General features: G+C 47.0%; 1 protein-coding gene across 2 annotated transcripts in view; it reads left to right on the forward strand.

Moving 5' to 3' along the window:
- Kremen1 (kringle containing transmembrane protein 1) overlaps positions 1-19947 on the forward strand; it is a 69900-nt gene that overhangs the window by 19562 nt on the left and 30391 nt on the right. For both annotated transcript variants that reach the window (XM_037208101.1, XM_037208100.1), the window contains exons 2-3: positions 760-922; positions 5900-5991. In XM_037208101.1, the coding sequence (XP_037063996.1) occupies positions 760-922; positions 5900-5991 (255 nt within the window). The remainder of the gene's footprint in view (positions 1-759; positions 923-5899; positions 5992-19947) is intronic.

Here is a 19947-nt window from a genome sequence, read left to right on the forward strand (position 1 = left end):
GCCTGTCAGCCTCAGTTCCCATCCCCCAGAGTCTGAGAAATGGATTTTAGAGGTGCATGCTTGCACCTGCAAGGATTTGTCATTTCATAAAATGGGACCTGAGACCATTGTCAACACGTTTTCTAGGAAAGCGTTGTTTCAGGAGGAGGTGAGAGGAAGTGCTGTCCCCGCCCTCCACTGCCCTGTTTTGTTGCACCTCAGACAACACAGGAGGACTGTTCCTCATTACCAGGGAATGTGAGTCATTCCCAGATATGTGTGATTGGGATTCCAAAGCATTGCTGTATCCGATGGCCTTATTAAATCCAAGTGTCAGAGCAGCCTTTCAGACTGTAGGGGAGCGCTCAGTTACAGCTGGTGACCTGGTTCTAGTTACCACACAGAGATGCTGGCCAGAGCAGTGCCCCTCCGAGCGCCCAGAATTCCATGTGCATGGCTATTAGCAACTATTCTAGATGTGAGGGTTTCCTGGCTCACTTCATGGGCTCCAGTACACTTCAGCTCCATGTTTACGTCTTCACTGGGACCTGTAGACCTCAAGGGGAAGTGCCCCAGTGACCCAGCAAGCTGTGCCAATGGTGCCCAGTGGGGCAGGGTACCTCTTTGCAGACTCATTCAGCCCAGCGGGCCGCCCAGGATCCAGCAAAACACAATCCATTTCTAGCTTGATCCAAACAAAACAAATAAAACATTCACCAGAGAGGGAGGAAACTATAAATGTTGCCAGAAAATTAGTATGCTGTTTTTCCCTTCTTCTAGAGTGTTTCACAGCCAATGGTGCAGATTATAGGGGAACACAGAGCTGGACAGCACTGCAAGGCGGGAAGCCATGTCTCTTCTGGAACGAGACATTCCAGCATCCATACAACACGCTGAAATACCCCAACGGGGAAGGTGGTCTGGGTGAGCATAACTACTGCAGGTAAGATGGGCCGTAGTACTGCAGGATGACCTCTGGTTCTTCCAGCTCCATCCAGCCCTTCTCATAACTGGCAACACTTTCTCATCTTCTGCTGGCCAACTCAGAGAACCATATCATTCTTTTAAAAATAAATTAATCAGAGCTGGAGAGATGGCTCACCAGTGAAGAATCCAGGCCGCTCTTCCAGAGGAGCCAGGTTCGATTCCCAGCCCCCACATGGCAGCTCAGAACAGTCTGTAACCCCAGCTGTTGGGGGTCTGACATCTGGCTCTGCAGGTACTGCAGATGGCGCACAGACAAACGTGCAGGGAAACTTACACAGGAAATAAAAATACCTAAAAGCCAGTCAGTCTCTCCTCTGCCGTCTGCCTCTGTCTCTGTCTCTCTGTCTCTCTCTCCTCCAACTTAGTTTGCTTTCATACTGGCTATAAGAGAAGTATCCTGTCTGGTTACCCTCTTGTCTCTTAGGGAGGATTTTTTCAGGCGGTTCTTCCAACCAGTGAGCATTTCATGGGCATCAAAGGTGCTGAAGATGTTCAGACCATCTGGGACCCAAACCTCCCTCCGACACATTATCTAGGCTCTACTTGAACTCCTGGGTTCAAGGAACTCCACTCTTCAGCATCCAAGCAGCTGGGCAACAGGCATGCATCACTCTGGGCTCCAGCAGGGCGCTCTGATCTCACTCCATGGTCTTCAGGGGGGAGATTTACGATTTTCTTTGGGAGGTGAGCCACAGCTTTGATCAGGTTCTGAGACTGAAGACAATTGAGAATTATGGTTAAGTGCTTGCTGTGCAGAAGTGAGGTAGAGTTGGGATCCTGAGAACCCAAGTAAATGGTGGTTGTTGTGAAAGCCCACCTGCCATTCTAGTGCTCAGAAGGCAGGGATGAAATTCTAGGAGCATGCTGGCCACCTAGACTAGCCATATTGACTAGCTTGAGTTCAGTGAGAGACACTGTCTCAGTGAATAGTGTGGAGATTAATGGAGAAAGCCTCCAAAGTCAACCTCACATCACACATATAAACACACACATTCGAGCACATACCACATACATATCTGTACACACACACACACACACACATACACACACACACACACACAGAGGAATAGACAGAAAGATAAAAATAGAATTACAAGCTTTTAGAAACCAGAGCAAAAATTCCAAAGGCCTTGTTTATACCTTTCAGCTACTTACACCCAAGATCGTGATAACATGACTCATGGTTCAGCAATGTGTTGAATTTAATCATTCTTGGGACAGGTGCACAGACTGCCTCTTACGCCATTAGGACAAGAAAGAATGATTGCAGAGTCCTACTGTGCGTTCCACACTGACTCTGGTACATGAACATCCTAACCATAGCGCACTGTTGACCCAGCTGAGCCAACACATGTATTTCTGCATTGTGTGGGCCACTCTGCCTTCCACCGTCCACATGCCCAAGCTAACACTCCAGGCCTGTGTGACTGTCCTGACCTCACCAGGCTTGGAGTCCGTGTCTGTCTTTCCCTTCAGCTCTTTACCTCGCCTCTGTCCTAACTTGCATCGACTGACTCTCCCCAGGTTTGCTGTAGGTTTTCATCTGTCATTGAGAGTTTGCTACAAGCCAGCGATGGCTGTGCGCATACCTGTGATCTCAGTACTTGAGAGATCATGGGAAGAAGATCAAGAGTCCAAGGTCATCCTTGGCCACTTAGTGAGTCCAGGCCAGCTTGGGCTTCGTAAGATCCTGTCTCAAAAACCTGAGCCAGACAAGGAAAAGAAAGCTTCACTCAGTGTTTGGACAGTCCCGCTGCCGAGCTCCGCCCTCAGCCCTGCCCGGCAAGCCTCAAAGCAGGGTGTGTGCTGGCTTTGCACTTGGCCGTCATTTGCATCTTTTAAAGATGTATTTTATTATTTTAAATCCGTGTGTGTATGTGTTTGTGTGGGTCTGTACATGAGTGCAGGTACCACAGAAGGCCCGAAGTGTCCAATCCCCTGTAGCTGGAGTTAGAGAGGGCTGCGATCTACCCGAGATGGGTGCTGGGAACTGGACTGCAGATCACCGGAAGAGCAGTGTGCGCTTTGACCACTGAGCCACTCTCTTGTCGCTGTCCTTTGTACTTTGTTGTTAGGGTTACTTATGCTCATTAATCAGTTCTTTGCTTAGTTTCAAAGGTGTGTATGCTAATGTTTTGTATAAATCAAAACTTGCAGTCTGCCAAGGTGGTTTAGTGAGGAAAGGCGCCTGCCGCCATGCCTGATGACCTGAGTTCAATACCCTGAACCCAGTGGCAGAAAGAGAGAACCAAACCCCACAAGCTCTGTATGTGTGCCACGGCACATGCTCCCTACACAAGTGTGCATGCACTTAGATGTGAATAAGTAAGTGAATGTTTAAAAAAATGCTAGGGAGCTAGCTTGGTGAAGTGCTTGCCCAAGGAACTGGGTTTGGTTCCCCAGAACCCACATTAAAGCTCTGTGCCGGGTGGTGGTGCACAGCTTTAATCCCAGCACTTGGGAGGCAGAGGCAGGTGGATCTCTAAGTTCGGCCAGCCTGGTCTACAGAGTGAGTTCCAGGACAACCAGGGCTACACAGGGAAACCCTGTCTCGAAAAACAAACCAACAAAAAACTCCAAAAGGAAAAAGTTCTGCATGATTGTGCTCTTATAATCCCAACAGTGGGAGGCAGAGGCAGGCAGGTCCCTGGGACTTCTGACTTGCCACTAGGCAAGTTTCAGGCCAGTGAGAAACCCTGTCTCAACATTAAAAAAAAAAAAAAAAAAAAAAAAAAAAAAAAAAAAAAAAGATTAACTACACCTAGAGAATGGCACCCAAGGTTGACCTCCGGTCTCCAAATGTATACTCCTGCACAAGCGTACACGCGAGCATGCACTCACACACACTCATGAACATGGACTCACTCAAACGTGTGTGTGCACGCATGTGAACCTGCACGCATGCATGAGCACACATTCATGAACGCGCACAGACAGGTGAACACGCTTGCACACACATATCTCCACTCGGACACTCGTTTCTCTTATGTCCCCGTCTTCTAATTTTCGGTTCACGGGTGGCGGGCTGGGAAGGAGCTCAGGTGGAGCAGTGAGCAGAGGTTTTGTTGTTGTCCGAAGTTTTTGTCCTGGTTTTCTCATATGGCCGCTTGCTGTCTCCTAAGGTGTCTTTGCTTTGCTTTGCTTTGCAATGCTGGGAAATGCTCTGCCACTGTGCTGTCCCTGAGGTATCTCCTGCTAGCTCAGTTTACCCTGTTTCTCTCTAAACATTCTCAAGTTGCAGAAGAGCTATTTTAAATTTGACTTTAGGGTAAACTTTAAATTTCCAGTGAGAGGGGAACAAATTTCTACTAGATGCGTGCACATGTCTACTCACAGGCTTGCAGGAGTGCATCCCTAAGCATACCAAAAGGCTGTACCTGAGGCTGTGAGCACCCCCACCACCACCCCACCCCCGTACCTTCCCCCTTAACTCCCTGGGCTACAGCCCTCTGGTTTGAAGGAATGTACCAGACCTGAATTACCAGTTTATACTTCAAAAGGAGAGAGGCTGAACCTCTCATGTTGATGATATCACATCAGAGTCCAGGCTCTTTGCTCTAGTGCTGCAGAGAAGCAAGGATGGATCTGCCTGCTCTTTGTTAAGCTATTCGGATGCTTTTCAGAATGGCTTTGACATTGATAATAAACACTTGTTGTCTAGGGGTTCTATCCAATACTACATCAAAGCTGAACTCGGAACAGAGGGAGGAAGATGACTGAAATACTGTCTAAAGAAGAGCTTTGTACAAGCCCTGTTACTTTGATTTCTCAGCTGACATCCGACACCATGTTTGTCTTGTACGACTTTTCAGCTCCATCTCATCTGAGATGCCTACCCGCTATCGAGTGATGGGAACAGGCTTCTCCTGGCTGGGTCTGAAGTATCTGGATTAGAGGGGGAGGCAGAGCCCGGGAAGAGCAGAGTTGTCACTCACACCTGCCTTTGGGCACAAGAAGAAAAGAATCCTTTGTGCCTGGGAAGCTTATCTTCTAGGACACACAATGGGCTTGTCCGCTCAGGCCCAGAGGCTTGCTGCCGAGCTCCGCTGGGGTGGGGGTATGGGGGTGGTGTCCTCATGCCCATTTCCTGCCTGACTGGAGTGTCAGGTTTCCAGTATTCTGAGTCTAAATAAAGGGGGCTTGGAAAGGGGTGAAGAGAGGCGGCTTGTCTCTTCTAGCTGCCCCTGTCATTGTTGACCTGCTTCATAGGCATCGCGATTTATTGTCATGACGTCTCTGCACCAAAATGACCTTGAAGATCATTTACTCTAAGCTGCTCTCACTTGGGAATATGGAAATAAATCTTTAAAAAACATGATCGTCATGTTAGAAGTCAGTGTCCTGACTGAGAGGCCTCTGTGGGGTCTGTGTGGTGAGAGAGTTGGTACCACTTCTGTCTTGCATGTGTGAGTTAGCCAACCTTGAATTCAAGTAAGCTTGCCAGCCAACCTTGTGTTAGGTGAATTTAGTTTAGTTGTTTAGAAACTAGACACTTGGAATAATCATTATTGAAGAAGGCAGAAACTAAAATTAGAAAAGAAAAAACAAACTAAAATTGCCAATAATCTTAACGCCTAGGAATAAACAGTTTTAAGATCTGAGATTAAACCCTACCTTAAATATACCTTTTCCAAGCTCAGAGCAATCATATTATCTGTGGTTTTATTATTTTGTTTGTTTGCTTGAGACAGAGTCCTGCTATGTACCCCAGGCTGACCTAAAACTTGTAGTAATCCTCCTGCCTCAGTTTCTTGGGTGTTGAGGTTATAGGCATGAGCCACTGTGGCTGGCTTATGTTTTCCTTCTTGATGAGAGGTGACATTGAAATGCACAGCATTTATTAGAAATGATAGGGAACTCAATGTTGTAAAACTAAATGAGCCAGGTGACTTGAAACACAACAGTGTTATCAGTGTGTCCTTATTCCCAACAGAAATCCAGACGGAGACGTGAGCCCCTGGTGCTACGTGGCGGAACATGAAGACGGTGTCTACTGGAAGTACTGTGATATTCCTGCCTGCCAGAGTAAGGCTGATGCACCCTCTGATGGCTGGGGCCTGAGTACTAAGCTCAGAGCAGAAGGCACTCACTGCCCAGGGTTGTTAGCGCCTGTTGCTGCCTTTCAGTAGTGAGTGCAGCGAGAAATGAGCAAGAAGTGTCATGGGCTGTGGGCTTCCTCGTCTCTTGTTGAGTTCTTAGGAACGCCCAGTTCCATGGCCTACCATTTCCTGGGGGTTTCCCAGGTGGGTAAGCTCAATGAAAAGTCCCATATTTTGTATTATTTGGCCTCAGTTTCTCTGAAAAAAATGATAGAAACTGGTTACATAGCACCCACAGCTCTTTAATTCACAGTGTCTATTGTGCTTTTAATGGTGACTCGTGGCTCAGTCTCTTCAACCTTTTTGTGTGTATGTATGTGTGTATTCATATGTGTACAGGTATGTGTGTGTGCATGTGCACATACATGCTCTATGTGTGGAGGTTGAAGGTCAACCTTGGACGTTGTTCCTCAGGAGCCATCCACCTTGTTTGCTGAGCCTGCATCTCTAACTGGAACCTGGGACTGATGGGTTAGGCAAGGCCGTCTGGGTAGAGCCCTAGAGCGCCTCTTGTCTTGGTTTTCTAACTCAGGGCTTAGAAGCCTTTGTGGCCTTGCCTGGCTCTTTACATGGGTGCTGGAGACAAAGCGGGCGGTCCCTGGGACTGTGCGGCCAGCACCTGACCGTAAGCTGTCTCTCCAGACCTTCTGCAGCTGCTAAGTAGACCTGCCTCCTGCCGTCTCAGTCGTTCTCTTCTGTGCTCAGTGCTTATGTCCCTATGTAAAGGCAGGAGGACACCCGATCCTCAGGAGAACTGCAGTGTTAACCGAGTCTCCTTCTGGGGGTGGAGCTGCTGCTCTTCTGCCTGCCCATTTTTCCTGTGAAGCTGTCGGGGTAGCACAGGCCTGTAATCCTACACTCTGAACACTGAAGCAGGAAGAGATGGAATTCCAGGCTCCTGGGGAGGACCTGAGTTCCACTGCTAGCACCCCATCAAGTGGCTCACAACTGCCAGCTCCTCCAGCTTGAGGATGCAATGCTGGAACTTCATAGTACCTGCACTCAGAAGTATACATACCCACAGGCACATGCACACATAACTTACAAATAAATAAACCGGGGGGGGGGGTTGTTTTGTTTTGTTTTGCAACAGGGTCTCATTATGTAGCTCTGACTGTCCTGGAACTCACTCTGTAGACCAGGCTGGCCTCAAACTCACAGAGATCCACCTGCCCCTGTCTCTGTTCAGCCACTTATTATAACCTGCTCCTCTCCCTGCTTCCCTGTCCTTGGGTCAGGAAGCTTGTGTTTGTACTGTGATGTGGAGGTCTTTCAGGGACCTGGGATCCCCCTTCCTCTGGCCTAGGACAGTCCTGTGGGCCCACTGTTCCCACTGTCACCGTCCCCAGCCTGAGTTCGCTTTAATGCCGGTCTCCAGTTGGAGAACAGTAAAGACCAGACTCTTTGCTCAGTCTGCACAGCCAGATTCTTAAAATGATGAAACCTGTCATTGGGCGGCGGCGGCGGCTGTAGAGAAGGGCAGAGAGGAAGGCGGGTTTCCTTCGGTTCATTTGTTCTACACAAAGATGGCCTTTTCCTCAAGGGCTGTGCCAGTCTCTCAGGAAGGACACAGGGGATTTTAATCTGGGCACTTTGGTTTGGAAAGAGCATGTTCAGCCCACATTTATAAAGTATAATTTGGTCCAGTAGGAGCTGATTCATGTAGTCATTGAAACTAGATTTGGGAAGAGAAAATTGTTGCAAAATCCAGCTAATATATCTCTAACATTCCCAGAGTTCTTTTTTTTTTTTTTTTTTTTTTTTTTATTGTTTTGTTTTTGGTTTTTGAGACAGGGTTTCTCTGTGTATCCCTGGCTGTCCTGGATCTCACTCTGTAGACCAGGCTGGCCTCGAACTCGCAGAGATCTGCCTGACTCTGCCTCCAGAATGCTGGAATTAAAGGCATGTGCTACTACCTCCCAGCTACTTCCCCACAGTTCTAAAAACAAAAAAGTAAATACCATTTCCATCCTTCTGGTCCTTTGATAGCTTCTCAAATGGTCAGGGTGTGGAGGCTTGTGAGTGGTAGAAAGGAGGAGTCGGTGGTCCTGAGGTAGGAGGTGGAGGGGGGCGCAACCTGGATTTGGCTCTTTGGAAGATCCTCCATTTCTCTCTGTTGTATCAGACCTCCTTGTCAAGACAAAGCCCTGGCCTCAATCAAGTCTCTGATGTGCTTATTAACATGGCTGAAGAAAGGGCCATATGCGGTTTGTAGCAGGAGACATGGGTAGTGGCCTGTGTCTTTAACAGAGATACAGCTTGCCCCTTTTAGGCCACATTTGTCTTATTTCTGGATGTGGAGTCACTGTTTTTACAAATAATACCAGCCTCTGTAAAACTTGCTTATTCATAATGAGCCCCGGACTTGTCACACAGGAAAAGGCCTGTAACATGATCAGGTTCCTGGAAAGTTTATCTCTGACTATAACAGGCCCCACAGGAGCAGGGGAGTGAAAGTCTGGGGACGGAGGGAATGGTGAGCCGTTGTGTAAAGACCCGAATCTCTGCCCCTTGGTGTGCTATGAGCAGGGCTGCTGCATCAGGAGGCGGAGATGCCCTCAGCTCTGCAGAGCTTGGATCAGAACTTACTTTAAAGGACGGCTCCTCAGAGGTCATTAGATCTGCCCTCCACTCCCACCAACTGCTTTTGCCACTGTGTTTCTCAGATCCCCATGTTCTTACAGCTTCCAAGAGAAACAAGACCTTACAAAGATCCCCAGGCTGTCAGATCGGTGGGGGAACTCTGGGCCTGGTGTCCCTTACGTCTTTCTCTTACGGTAACTAATCCTCCTTTTGTGTCATAGCTTTTGAGGGACAAGCTTGTGCAGTTTCTAATATGGCTTTTAATCACTCTCTTCTGCCAGTGGATTTTTTTTTTCTTTTGAGATAGAGTCTTACTATATAGCCCAGGCTGAACTAGAACTCACAACCTTGTGCCTCAGCCTTCTAAATTCTGGGATTACAGGCATATGCCACACTCCAAATTTAGGATTTTAAAAGTAAATAATGTAGTTTTTGAGTGGGGAAATGATCTGAAAACACCAATTAAAGGCAGATACAGGGCTCAGGAGATGTACAACAGGTAATAGCAATGTGGACTGGTGACCTGAGTCTGAGCCTCAGGACCCTAATGACCCAGAGGAGAGAACTGCTTCCCACACGTGCTCCCTCCTCCGGAAATAAATGTTACTAATACAGACTTCTAAAGATATTATTTTATTTTAATTACCTGTGTGAAGATATGTGTGTACATGTGTGCAAGTACCCCATCTCTCTGAGCCTTAGGTGGTGTGAACCACCTTATGTGCATGCCAGGAACTGAACTCAGGTCCTCGGGAAGCTCAGTATGTGCTTTTAACCACGGGACCATCTCTCCAGCCCTTCAAAAAAAATTAAAAATCAAATAGAGTTTTCTGCACCCAGCTGATTTGGGTCTGAGGCCTCAGGCATGAAAGATTTACTTTCTCATTTCTGAGAGCTAATTTTTTTCTAATCTACCCAAAACGTTCACCTATAAATCTAGCTATGAAAATTCATCTTTGAATTAGAGAAATTTGAAAGAGTGAATCCGATGATATTAATAAATTTCTATTTAACTTTAGTAACTAAAACAATGGGATGGTGGTTTATGTCTCCTAGGCTGGTCTTGATCCCTGGGATCGGGTTACACATGTCAATCTCCGGCATAGATGGGACTGTAGGTCAGAGGACAGTTTCCACGGTCATTTCCCTCTTTATGCCACGTGATGGGTCCTGGGGATCAAATTCAGGCTCAGCTGCAAGTTGCCTTCACTCACTGAACCAGCTCTTGAAAGCACTTTTTTTTTTTTTTTTTAAAGACAAGTTCTTACTTTGTAGCTCTTGCTGGCCTAGAGCTCCCTATATAGAACAGGCTAGCCTTGAACTCACAGAGATCTACCTGCGTCTGCCTCCCAAATGCTGGTAGTGTGTGCCACCATACCCAGCATATTATTTTTTAAGTAAAGTTTCACACTTTGTAAGACCTTAAGTATTTAAACATATACATGCCTACCACTCAGAATCTCTGGACTGAACGTGCAGCATGAAACCAGCACAAGGCCTCTCTCCCATGTTGGCCAGCAGCCTACTACCAAGCCGCCGCGTCCCTGACTCCTGCAGCTCTTTCCATTAGCCTGTCGGTGCCTGATGTTGTTGTTAAAGTTTGTTATTAAGGCTTTAATTAAGCTTATTACAACTCTTAATTATTACTTAAAGTTGTGAAAACTATTCATTATTGAAGTAGTTATTAAAATTAATTATTAAAGTTTCAAATCATAAGAACTTTAGGAGCCAGCAAGATGGCTCAGTGCATAGGAGTGCTAGCAACAAAGCCTGATGACCTGAGTTTACTCCTTAGCATTCACAGTCCAGGACAGACCATCTCCTGCACTCGCTCGCCCTCTGGCCTGCATGCTTGCTGTGGCATGCTGGCCCACATGCATGCATACACAGACAAATAAATAATAAAATTAAAAGAACTGTAAGAATTGTTAGCTGTGACAAGTGGTATTTCTTTCTTCCCTTTTGATGTGTATGGTGCTGGAGGTCGAGTCCAGGGCCTCGACACATGCTAGGAGAGCACTCTGCAAGTGAGTTACACTCCCAGTCCTGTTTCTTAGGCTCTGACTCTACACAAGATCTTGTACCCAGATGTGGTCTGTGGTCTATGGAAGCTGCAGTTTAAGATAGAAGACTGGCACATGAACAGATGTGCACATACACAATACTCTGTAGAAATAAGGTTGACAAAAGTCACAAACATGAAAGAGGTATGTGCCAGATGTTGGAGGAGGTTGGGTCACTGGTGCTTAGCAGAACTATAAGTAGTAAGGCTCTAGATCAGCAGTTTCTTAGCCTGTGAGTCAAGACCTCTTTGGGGGTAGAACGACCCTTTCACAGGGGTCACCTAAGACCATCAGAAAGCATAGATATTTATATAACGATTCACAGCAATAGCAAAATTACAGTTATGAAGTAGCAACAAAATAATGTTATGGTCTGGGGTCACCACAACATGAGCAACTGTATTGAAGGGTGGCAGCATCGGGAAGGTTGAGAACCACTGCTCCAGATGTTAGAGTGCAGAGATGGCCCAGCAGTCGAGAGCACTGGCTCTTCCTGCAGAGGACTCGGCTTTGATTCCCAACATTCACATGGTGGTTCACAACCATCTGTAACCCCAATCCCAAGAGATGTGACATCCTCTTCTGGCCTCCATAGACACCAGCCCTGCACATGCTGCACAGACATCATGCAGACAAAACATCCATAGACATTAAGTAAATAAATAAAAACTGAGCCGAGTGAGAACTAGCTCTGAAACTGTAAAACGGAACTGTAAGAGCAAACGTGACGGCGGCACACATCTTTAATCCCAGCTCTCCGGAGGCAGAGGCGGCTGAGTCTCTGTGAGTTCGAGGCCAGCCTGGGCTACACATCAAATCAGTGCTAGGCCAACCATGCTACATAGAGAGACCTTGTCTGGAAAAAAAAAAGAGAGAGAGAGAGAAGGAGAAAGTAGAGTGGGGTGGGCAGGGTAATGGAGGCAGAAGGGACAGCCATCCCAGTCTAGTCTCACTGATAAATCCCAAGCAGGTCAGTGTTCGAAAACAAGGAGCGGAGATGAGATCTGAGATGACGGTGCAGCCTGACATAGAAAACTGTGTGGTCTGCTGGTAATTTGGGCTAGGAGGATGGTGATGAGTGTCTCCAGGGAAATGTTTCTCCATAGCTCCGTTTTTATTACATTTATTTGTGTACACGCGTGCTCCCGCTTGTGGAGATCAGAGAATAATTTGTGGGAGTTGGTTCTCTCCTCCCACCATGTGGATTCTGGGGATCCGAGTCGGGTTGTCAGGCTTGGCAGCAAACCCCCTTTCGCGATGAACCACCTCTCCTGCTTAAGCCAGTCCAAGGGATTTGGACTGTGAGTCTCTGTGACCTTCAAGAAGTTCTCTATTGGGCTGGAGAGATGGCTCAGAGCTTAAGAGCACTGACTGCTCTTCCAGAGGTCCTGAGTTCAATTCCCAGCAACCACATGGTGGCTCACAACCATCTGTAACGAGATCTGGTGCCCTCTTCTGACCTGCAGTCATACATGCTGTATACATAATAAATAAATAAATCTTAAAAAAAAAAAAAAAAAAAAAAAGAAGTTCTCTATTGTCTGTGTCACTCACATAGACCAGCCTTGAGAGCCCAGCAAGGGCGCGTCTGCCACATGGGTCCCAGGTCTGTCCCAGCCAGGAACCTCACCAGCTGTATGAGGTTCTCGAAAGGAACAGAACAGACAGAAATATACATATACATTTGGGATATACATACATGGGATTTTTTTAGTGTGGCTTACAGGCTATGGACTGAGCAGTCCAACAATGGCTGTCTCTCCTAACAGCCAAGAATCTGGAAGTTGTTCAGTCTGAGACTGGATGTTTCAGAATTTGAAGAGCTGCCAGTTTTCAGTCCACATTGGAATTCCAGAGAAGTAGGTTCTACCACCAGTGAAGGCTGCAGCGTGTCTTAGGCACAGGGTAGGTGAATTTGCCAGCAAGAGCGAGCGAGAGCAAGTAGGCAAAAAGCACAAGCTTCCTCCTTCCATGTCCTTTTACGTGGGCTGCCACCAGAAGATGTGGCCCAAATTTAGGGTGAGTCTTCCATCTCAAATCCAATCAAGAAAAATCCCTCACAGGTGTGCCCAGCTGCTTGCGTTTTTAGTTAATTCCCAATGTCATCATTGACAACCAAGATTACTCATCACACCAGCTCAAGTTCCTTTTAGCTGTTACTCTGGTTTGTTTTGATCTCCCTTAGCTGTTGTTCATTTTTGCCCCAAAATGGAATTTGAAAGCTTTCAATTGAGATCTCTTCTGAGCGTCTTGAAAGCTGCAGAGGGCACCTGGGCAGTGGTGGTCACTGCTGACACTTGTGTGTCTTTGGTGTCAGCAGGGACCTCCATGTTCTTCAGCTGGAGCTGAATGCCCAGCTTGGACCACCCACATCCATGTTCTCTTGCTGACTTTGAGAGCAGCTGCAGAGGGGGTGTCTGCTCTTCCCTCCCCCATTCTTCAGTAGAAAATCAAGGCTAGCTGGCTGTACCACCTTCTGTGTCTAATTGGGTTTGAGTATAGGACTCCAAGGTGAGAGTAGTCCCTTTCCTTCTGGTCCTTGTAAGCAGCCTTGTTCCCTTGAAAACTGGGGCCCCAGGATGGGTCTGGGCTATTGAGGTAACTGGTGTGTGCGTGCGTGCGTGCGTTTGTTTGTGTGTGTGTGTGTGTGTGTGTTCTTTGGGAATCCTGACTCAGATTCATATAGTAGAATGAAGTGTGATGACAGGTAACAGGTTAGCAACTCAAGCTGCTAGCTCTGGGTTGTTTCCTCTTCCTCTCTGGGTCTAGGCAGTCCCACGCCCCAGGAGCAGAGCAGGCTGCCACAGCACCCAGGAAAGCTCTGCTGCACAGCACAGCTGCCCTGAATGCTGGGCTGGCACTGTGGGTGTTCTCTGCCCAGCTGTTATCATCTGGGAACTGGCTTTGGGCTTGGACTCTCTGCCAGCCTTGTCTAGGCCTTGGGGTCTTTCCCACTTCAAGCTTCACTGCTGTGTGCTGAACTCATCCCTCTTTTTTTTTTTGTTTTTTGTTTTTTGTTTTTTGTTTTTGTTTTGCTTCGTAAATGTCTCTCTATAAACAACATTCATGCTGTCTCCTTTTGGAATTATTATTATTTTTTTAATTTTATGTGCTTTGGTGTTTTACCTGCATGTATGTCTGTGTGAGGGTGTCAGATCTCCTGCATGTATGTCTGTGTGAGGGTGTCGGAGTCCCTGCAAGTATGTTTGTGTGAGGGTGTTGGATCTCCTACATGTATGTCTGTGTGAGGGTGTCAGAGTCCCTGCATGCATGTCTGTGTGAGGGTGTTGGATCCCCTGGAACTGGAGTTACAGACAGTTGTCACAACATGAGTGAAGGGAAGCATTTGGGCCTTAGCATCCCTGGCTGAGGTGCATATCATCATTCCTTCAGTAGCTTTAGGCAGAGTACCTTTTCTCTGAGCCCTTTCTACTCATCTGTGCTTTCTAGGCTATTTTGAAGATTTGATTAATAAAGTGCACCCAACCTCAAGTTTAGGACCTAGCTAATAGAAAGCATGAAAATGTCACCTGTTATTATGCTGGTGTGTTCTCCTCACGGAATGGACTACCCCGTATGCTCCCGCCATCTGGTTTCTGAAATGTTTATTTAGGACCTGCTCTTGTTTCTGTCTACTCTTATCCAGCTTACCATGGGGACTGGCATGATACCTCTGCTGCACTAGCCATTCAGTGGGTGTGCCGCTGGACTCAAGGGTCGCAAAAGGACCCCATTGTTGGGTTTTATGGGGTTGGCTTTGGTTTGGTTTTGGTTTTTTGTACAGGGTCTCATTGTGGCCTGGCTGATCTATCTAGAACTCATGATGATCTAATAAATAACTCAGGCTGACATTGAACTCATAGAGACACACCTGCTTCTGCCTACAGAGTACTGGGATTAAAGGTGTGTGTCACCATCATGTTTTTTCTTAGAATGGAGTTTTATGACTTCAGGTCTGGTATGAATTCAATTTTTGGTTTTTGTAGCTGATGTTACTTAATTTCCCATGGAAAAAAATGTCAACTTTAGGGGCTGTCGCTCTAGCTCCATGGCCTGCTACAGCATTTGCCTAGAATTCTTGAGGCCAAGCTTTAATTGAAATTGTTTAATGAAAACAACAACTGGAAACTTTGTGAACCAAGTGGACATTTTCTTGAGTGGCACACATGGTGGGTTTTTTGTTTGTTTTTGTTTTGTTTTGTTTTATTTTGTTTGGTTTGGTTTGGTTTGGTTTTTCGAAACAGGGTTTCTCTGTGTAGTTTTGATGCCTGTCCTGCATCTCGCTCTGTAGACCAGGCTAGCCTCAAACTCACAGAGATCTGCCTGCCTCTGCTTCCCGAGTGCTGGGATTAAAGGCGTGCGTCACCACCGCCCGGCTACACATGGTGTTCCAAGCGTGGTTGTGTAAAGTGTACTAGTGCACAGGGAGAACTGGGGTGGCAAGGTGACTTGGTGAGTCAAGGGATTACTTCCAACTCCGACTACCCAAGTTCATTCTTTAGGAACACACAGGATGAGGAAAGCACCACATATCTTCTGAGCTACACACACACATTGTGGCACGTGTGTACCTCCACATACACACCAAAGTAAATAAGTAGGCAATCCACAGTCCTGGGGAGCATGAGGAACTCTAGTTCCCCCTACTTCCTGCCCAGCCCTCCATGCTCTCTGAACTGCTCACCATTAGTCCCAACAGAGGTGGCACCTCTTGTGTTCAAATGACATTTATCTATCTATCTATCTATCTATCTATCTATCTATCTATCTATCTATCTATCTACCTATCTACCTATCTATTTATTCATTCACTCATACCAAGGAGAAACCCTAAAGGGCTTTTAATGAAATAGGAGGAAATTCCCATAATCAAAGTCTTTAGGGCAAACCTGGACTCCAACTGCCCCAACAAACTAGACTTGGCCACCCATCCTCAGTACACCAAGGCTTGGCCACCCATCCTCGGTATGCCGGTTAAAGAGACAAGTAATGGTGAAAAGCAGAGAAAGGTTGTTTGATGAGGCCTCCCTCATTGGGAAGAGAACAAATAAAGGGTTAAGTGGCTCCAGATCTTTCTTTGAGATGTTGACATGAGCTTTAGGCCTAAATAGCCTCCATTCTGCAAAGTAGTCCAAAGAAGTCCTTGTCTCTTGAGAGGACAAAGTGGCTCCAACTGATGATCACTTCTGCTCCAAGATGCAGCCCCCGACAACCCACTCTTCTGTGGATAATCGACTTCCTGGGGAGTCATGCAGATTTAGGGTGATGACTTATCTCTTGTGCCTTCAGCCAAAGTAAAGGAGACTTTGTGCTGTCATGTTCTTGGCTGCCTTTGAGCAACAGTAGCACTTGAGTGCTTATCTCACTCTGTGTATGAAACACAACTCTTACTGCAAAGAGAATAAGAGGTAGTTACCCAAATACGAGTGCTCATAGCCTGGGAACACAGATTCAGATTGCCCCAAACACCAAGTTCCAAAGTGCTGAGTTTCATGAAATTTTTATGGTGCCAGAACAAGGAAAGTCATAAACCAGGGCAACTTTCAAGTATATTGATAGAAATGTCAGGTTTACAGCCAAGCAGGGAATCTGCTCTGTAGGTTTCACATGTCATCTAATAACATTCTTAGCCTTTGGGTTAGTAGAAGCTGAGGATCTGTTAAGTGCATACATCCCCAATGTTTTCACATGATAGATATCACAGAATGTTAGGTCAGACACGGGGGTAGGCATTGAAGGAGCTAAAGGGAGCTCAAGATAACTTGATTCTTGATTTGCCACATTCCACCTCTCCACAGTCACAAAGTTCTAATCAACCAATCAGCCTTGTGGAATCACAGGCGTGGCTGTTTTCTTGGAACCTGAGTTCACAATCTTCAGCTTAGTAAAGAAAGGGGGGAATATATGCTGAGCTTTTTAACATCTGTAGTAAGAATGAATCTTCTATCTGTGAACAATTGTGAGGAAGAGAAGTCAATGCTAGTTTCGTGGTCACGTCTAGGATTGCACAAGTTTGAGCCAAGAGCTCAGTCTGGATAGAGAAGGCGCTGAGTCTGTGTGCTCTCCCATAGGAAGGACAATCAGCTTGTGTGTGGTTGGGTACCATTTGTGGTTTCTGGCATCCACTGGAGGACTTTGGAATCTATCCCTTGCAGATACGGGGGAGGGGTGTGGGAGGGCGCTACTGTAATAATTGTCATGGGTTTCAAAGCCTTAACTGTGATAAACAAGAGGTCCATTTGTATATTACAATTTTAAAAAAGTGATAAAGCCTCCTCATAAGACGAAAAATGTATGATCAAGCCACAGGACTTTGAAGTGGCCCTGAAACAAGTATCCCTTTTCAAAGGGCTTTCTCTCCCTGCTTCTGGGAAGACCTAAGGGTGGAACGCAGTCTGGAAATCCTGCATGACGTGTCTTCTCTGTGAGACTTGGATCCACACTTTCCAGTTGAAGAGCTGTGCCCCCTCCCCCCGGCTGACGCTGTCCAGAGGCTTTCCTGTGGGTGCACAGAACCCTGAGGAACCAGTGTCTTTAATTACTCCGTCTTGGCAGGGGTGGTGGAACTTGCCTGAAATCATTACATCAGGAAACTGAGGTAGGAGGAGCAAGAGTTGGAGGCCAGCCTGGGCTACATAGCAAGGCCCTGTCGAAGAAGAAAGACTTCCATCTTGGGCTGGGGTATCCAGTCAGTGTTAGCTGCTGTTTGCCGCCTCGACAGGAGCCTGAGTTGGTTGCCCAGCACTAAGATGGGAGGAGGAACTGTCTTGAATCTTCCTGGTGGTGTTGTATTTGCCTAGACAGTGTGAACAGACATCTCTTCCCCCGTGAAGGACACCAAGAGACTGAACCTTGAGTGCATTTGGGGACTGGGGTTAGTTACAGGAACACGGGCTACTCAAAAGCAGCTGCAACACTGGGGACCCCTCACCCCAAGTCAACCCTCCTCCTCATTTCTCTCCAGCACCTCCTAAGACCCGGGGAGCTGGGAGGCTGTGCGGGATGTAGTCTTGGGTGACAGACAGTCTGGTGAACTCCTTCCTCCTACGAGGGGATGCGGGGAGCTGAGTACTTTAGCTTGCTGTAAGCATGCTGCTTTGCTTCTTCTTCACAGTGACTGCAAGCCAAGCTGTTGTAAGAAACCGCAGCAGTTTCTCTTCTATGATGGTAACAGTCATGTGTATGTAGAACAGCCTTCTATGATGGTAACAGTCATGTGTATGTAGAACAGCCTTCTATGATGGTAACAGTCATGTGTATGTAGAACAGCCTTCTATGATGGTAACAGTCATGTGTATGTAGAACAGCCTTCTATGATGGTAACAGTCATGTGTATGTAGAACAGCCTTCTATGATGGTAACAGTCATGTGTATGTAGAACAGCCAGCGGGCTTCTGCACCCTACTTTATCCTGCCTCCGAGGCTTGCTTATGTGTCTCTACGAAAGACCTTTCACTTGCAGGGTTCTTTGTCCAAAGCAATAATGTCCTCTTTCCTGCCTTCCCCAGAAGGCTGGCACTTCATGTGAGATGACCTGGCGAAGCACACTGTGCCACACAGATACAAGAGATGAGTATTTTAATATCCAGAAAAAACATTTCTGAGTGGCCGCTTTTGATGCCGTCTTTTAAATCAATGCTATTGTAACTTTCTGTTCTTGTGTGGTGAACAATGAAAGCCTTACTATACATACTGGTGATAACTGTCTTTAGTCAGCATATACCATCCTGTCCAGCCTTATGGGATATATTTACTTTACCCTCTTCTCACAAGAACCCTTTGAAGCCCAAATTATTCTTCATTCTGCTACTGAAGGTCTGAGCATGGAAAGGCTGCAGTGAGGCGGGATGATGGCTGGGTGCTAGCGGGCGGGATGATGGCTGGGTGCTAGTACGCTTGCCTGTGGTACACGAGCCCCTGGGTTCCATCCCCAGGACTGGAAAGGGAAACAGAAAGGAAGACATGCAGGCCGCAATGGGGAGGCCTCAGTGTACAGATGCTGCTGCTGGGCACAGGGTGAGCAGAGCAGAACCTGCAGACTACTGCCAAGAACAGGGAGTGAGCAAGCAGGACCAGTCCCTGGGCTCCTGCAGGGATGAAGAGTGAGGCAGGAGCTCACTGTGCAGCCTAAGCTGGCCTTGAGAATGCTCCTGCTTCCCCTCAGGAGCTGCAGCAGGTATGCAACACCATGCCGGGACTTCTGCTTTTGTAGCACAGCTCTAATGAGCTGTCTAGTCTTCTTCTGAGCCGTGAAGCCCAGAGCGCAGGTACCAAGAGCAGTAAGTAGATACCCCCTTAAGACCCCGCTGAGGGATCATATCCAAGGTTCCAGAAGCCTCCACAGCATCTGTTTTAGAATTGACATGTCCTCCCATAGACATTTCCTATGTTGAGTCTTATTTTTATTTTTTATATTTTATAGTTTTGAGACAAGGTCTCACTGTGTAGCCATAGCTGTCCTGGAACTCACCCTATAGTCCAGGCTGGCCTTGAACTCACAGAGATCCACCTGTCTCTGCCTCCCAAGGGCTGGCATTAAAGGTGTGCACCATCACACCCAGCCTCTTATGCTGAGTCTTAACCCCCAAGTAATATTTGAAGATGAGGCTTTCAGGCAGTAATTAGGTTAGAGGTCATGAGAGTGGGGGCCCTCAGGAAAAGGAGAAAGACCAGCAACCAGGGAAGCTTCCACAGGAAAGTCAGACACGAGCAGGAGAAGAAGGCCCCTGGAGTGGCCATTTTGCTGAAGTACAGTTGATGACCCAAAGTCACCAAGAAAAATTTAAAGCAGGTTAAAAAAAATCTTAAATTTGCTTAATCCCTTTCAGTGCCTTTTGGAAAGGTTTCATGCAGTGATTTAGTATTTTTAAGTTGTAGAGTTAACCTGTATGGAACTAGTATGCTGTTCTAGATAACACAATCACAGCCAGCTGTAAGCAGGTGCTGTGTGTGCGTTCGCTGCCTGAGAAGGAGCCTCGAGTACTCACTCCACAGTTCAGCTATTTATCCTTCAGAGTCACGGAGCATCTGTAGGGAACATAGTGATGCGAGGAAGATTTGTCTTGCCTGAGGTTGTCTGTGGTTGTTGGGGGAGAGAGAGAAGGAAACCGTGTTTGGAATCTAACTCACCACACTGCTGTAGCACTCTGCAGCGTGGCCATACAGCTCCCTTTCCACTGGGGAAAGGGGGGAGGACAGGCACATCCAAGTGATCCCCTCGGGGAATGATGCTCAGA

The sequence above is a fragment of the Peromyscus leucopus genome, chromosome 7, assembly GCF_004664715.2.
Source record: "Peromyscus leucopus breed LL Stock chromosome 7, UCI_PerLeu_2.1, whole genome shotgun sequence".
Taxonomy (NCBI): domain Eukaryota; kingdom Metazoa; phylum Chordata; class Mammalia; order Rodentia; family Cricetidae; genus Peromyscus; species Peromyscus leucopus.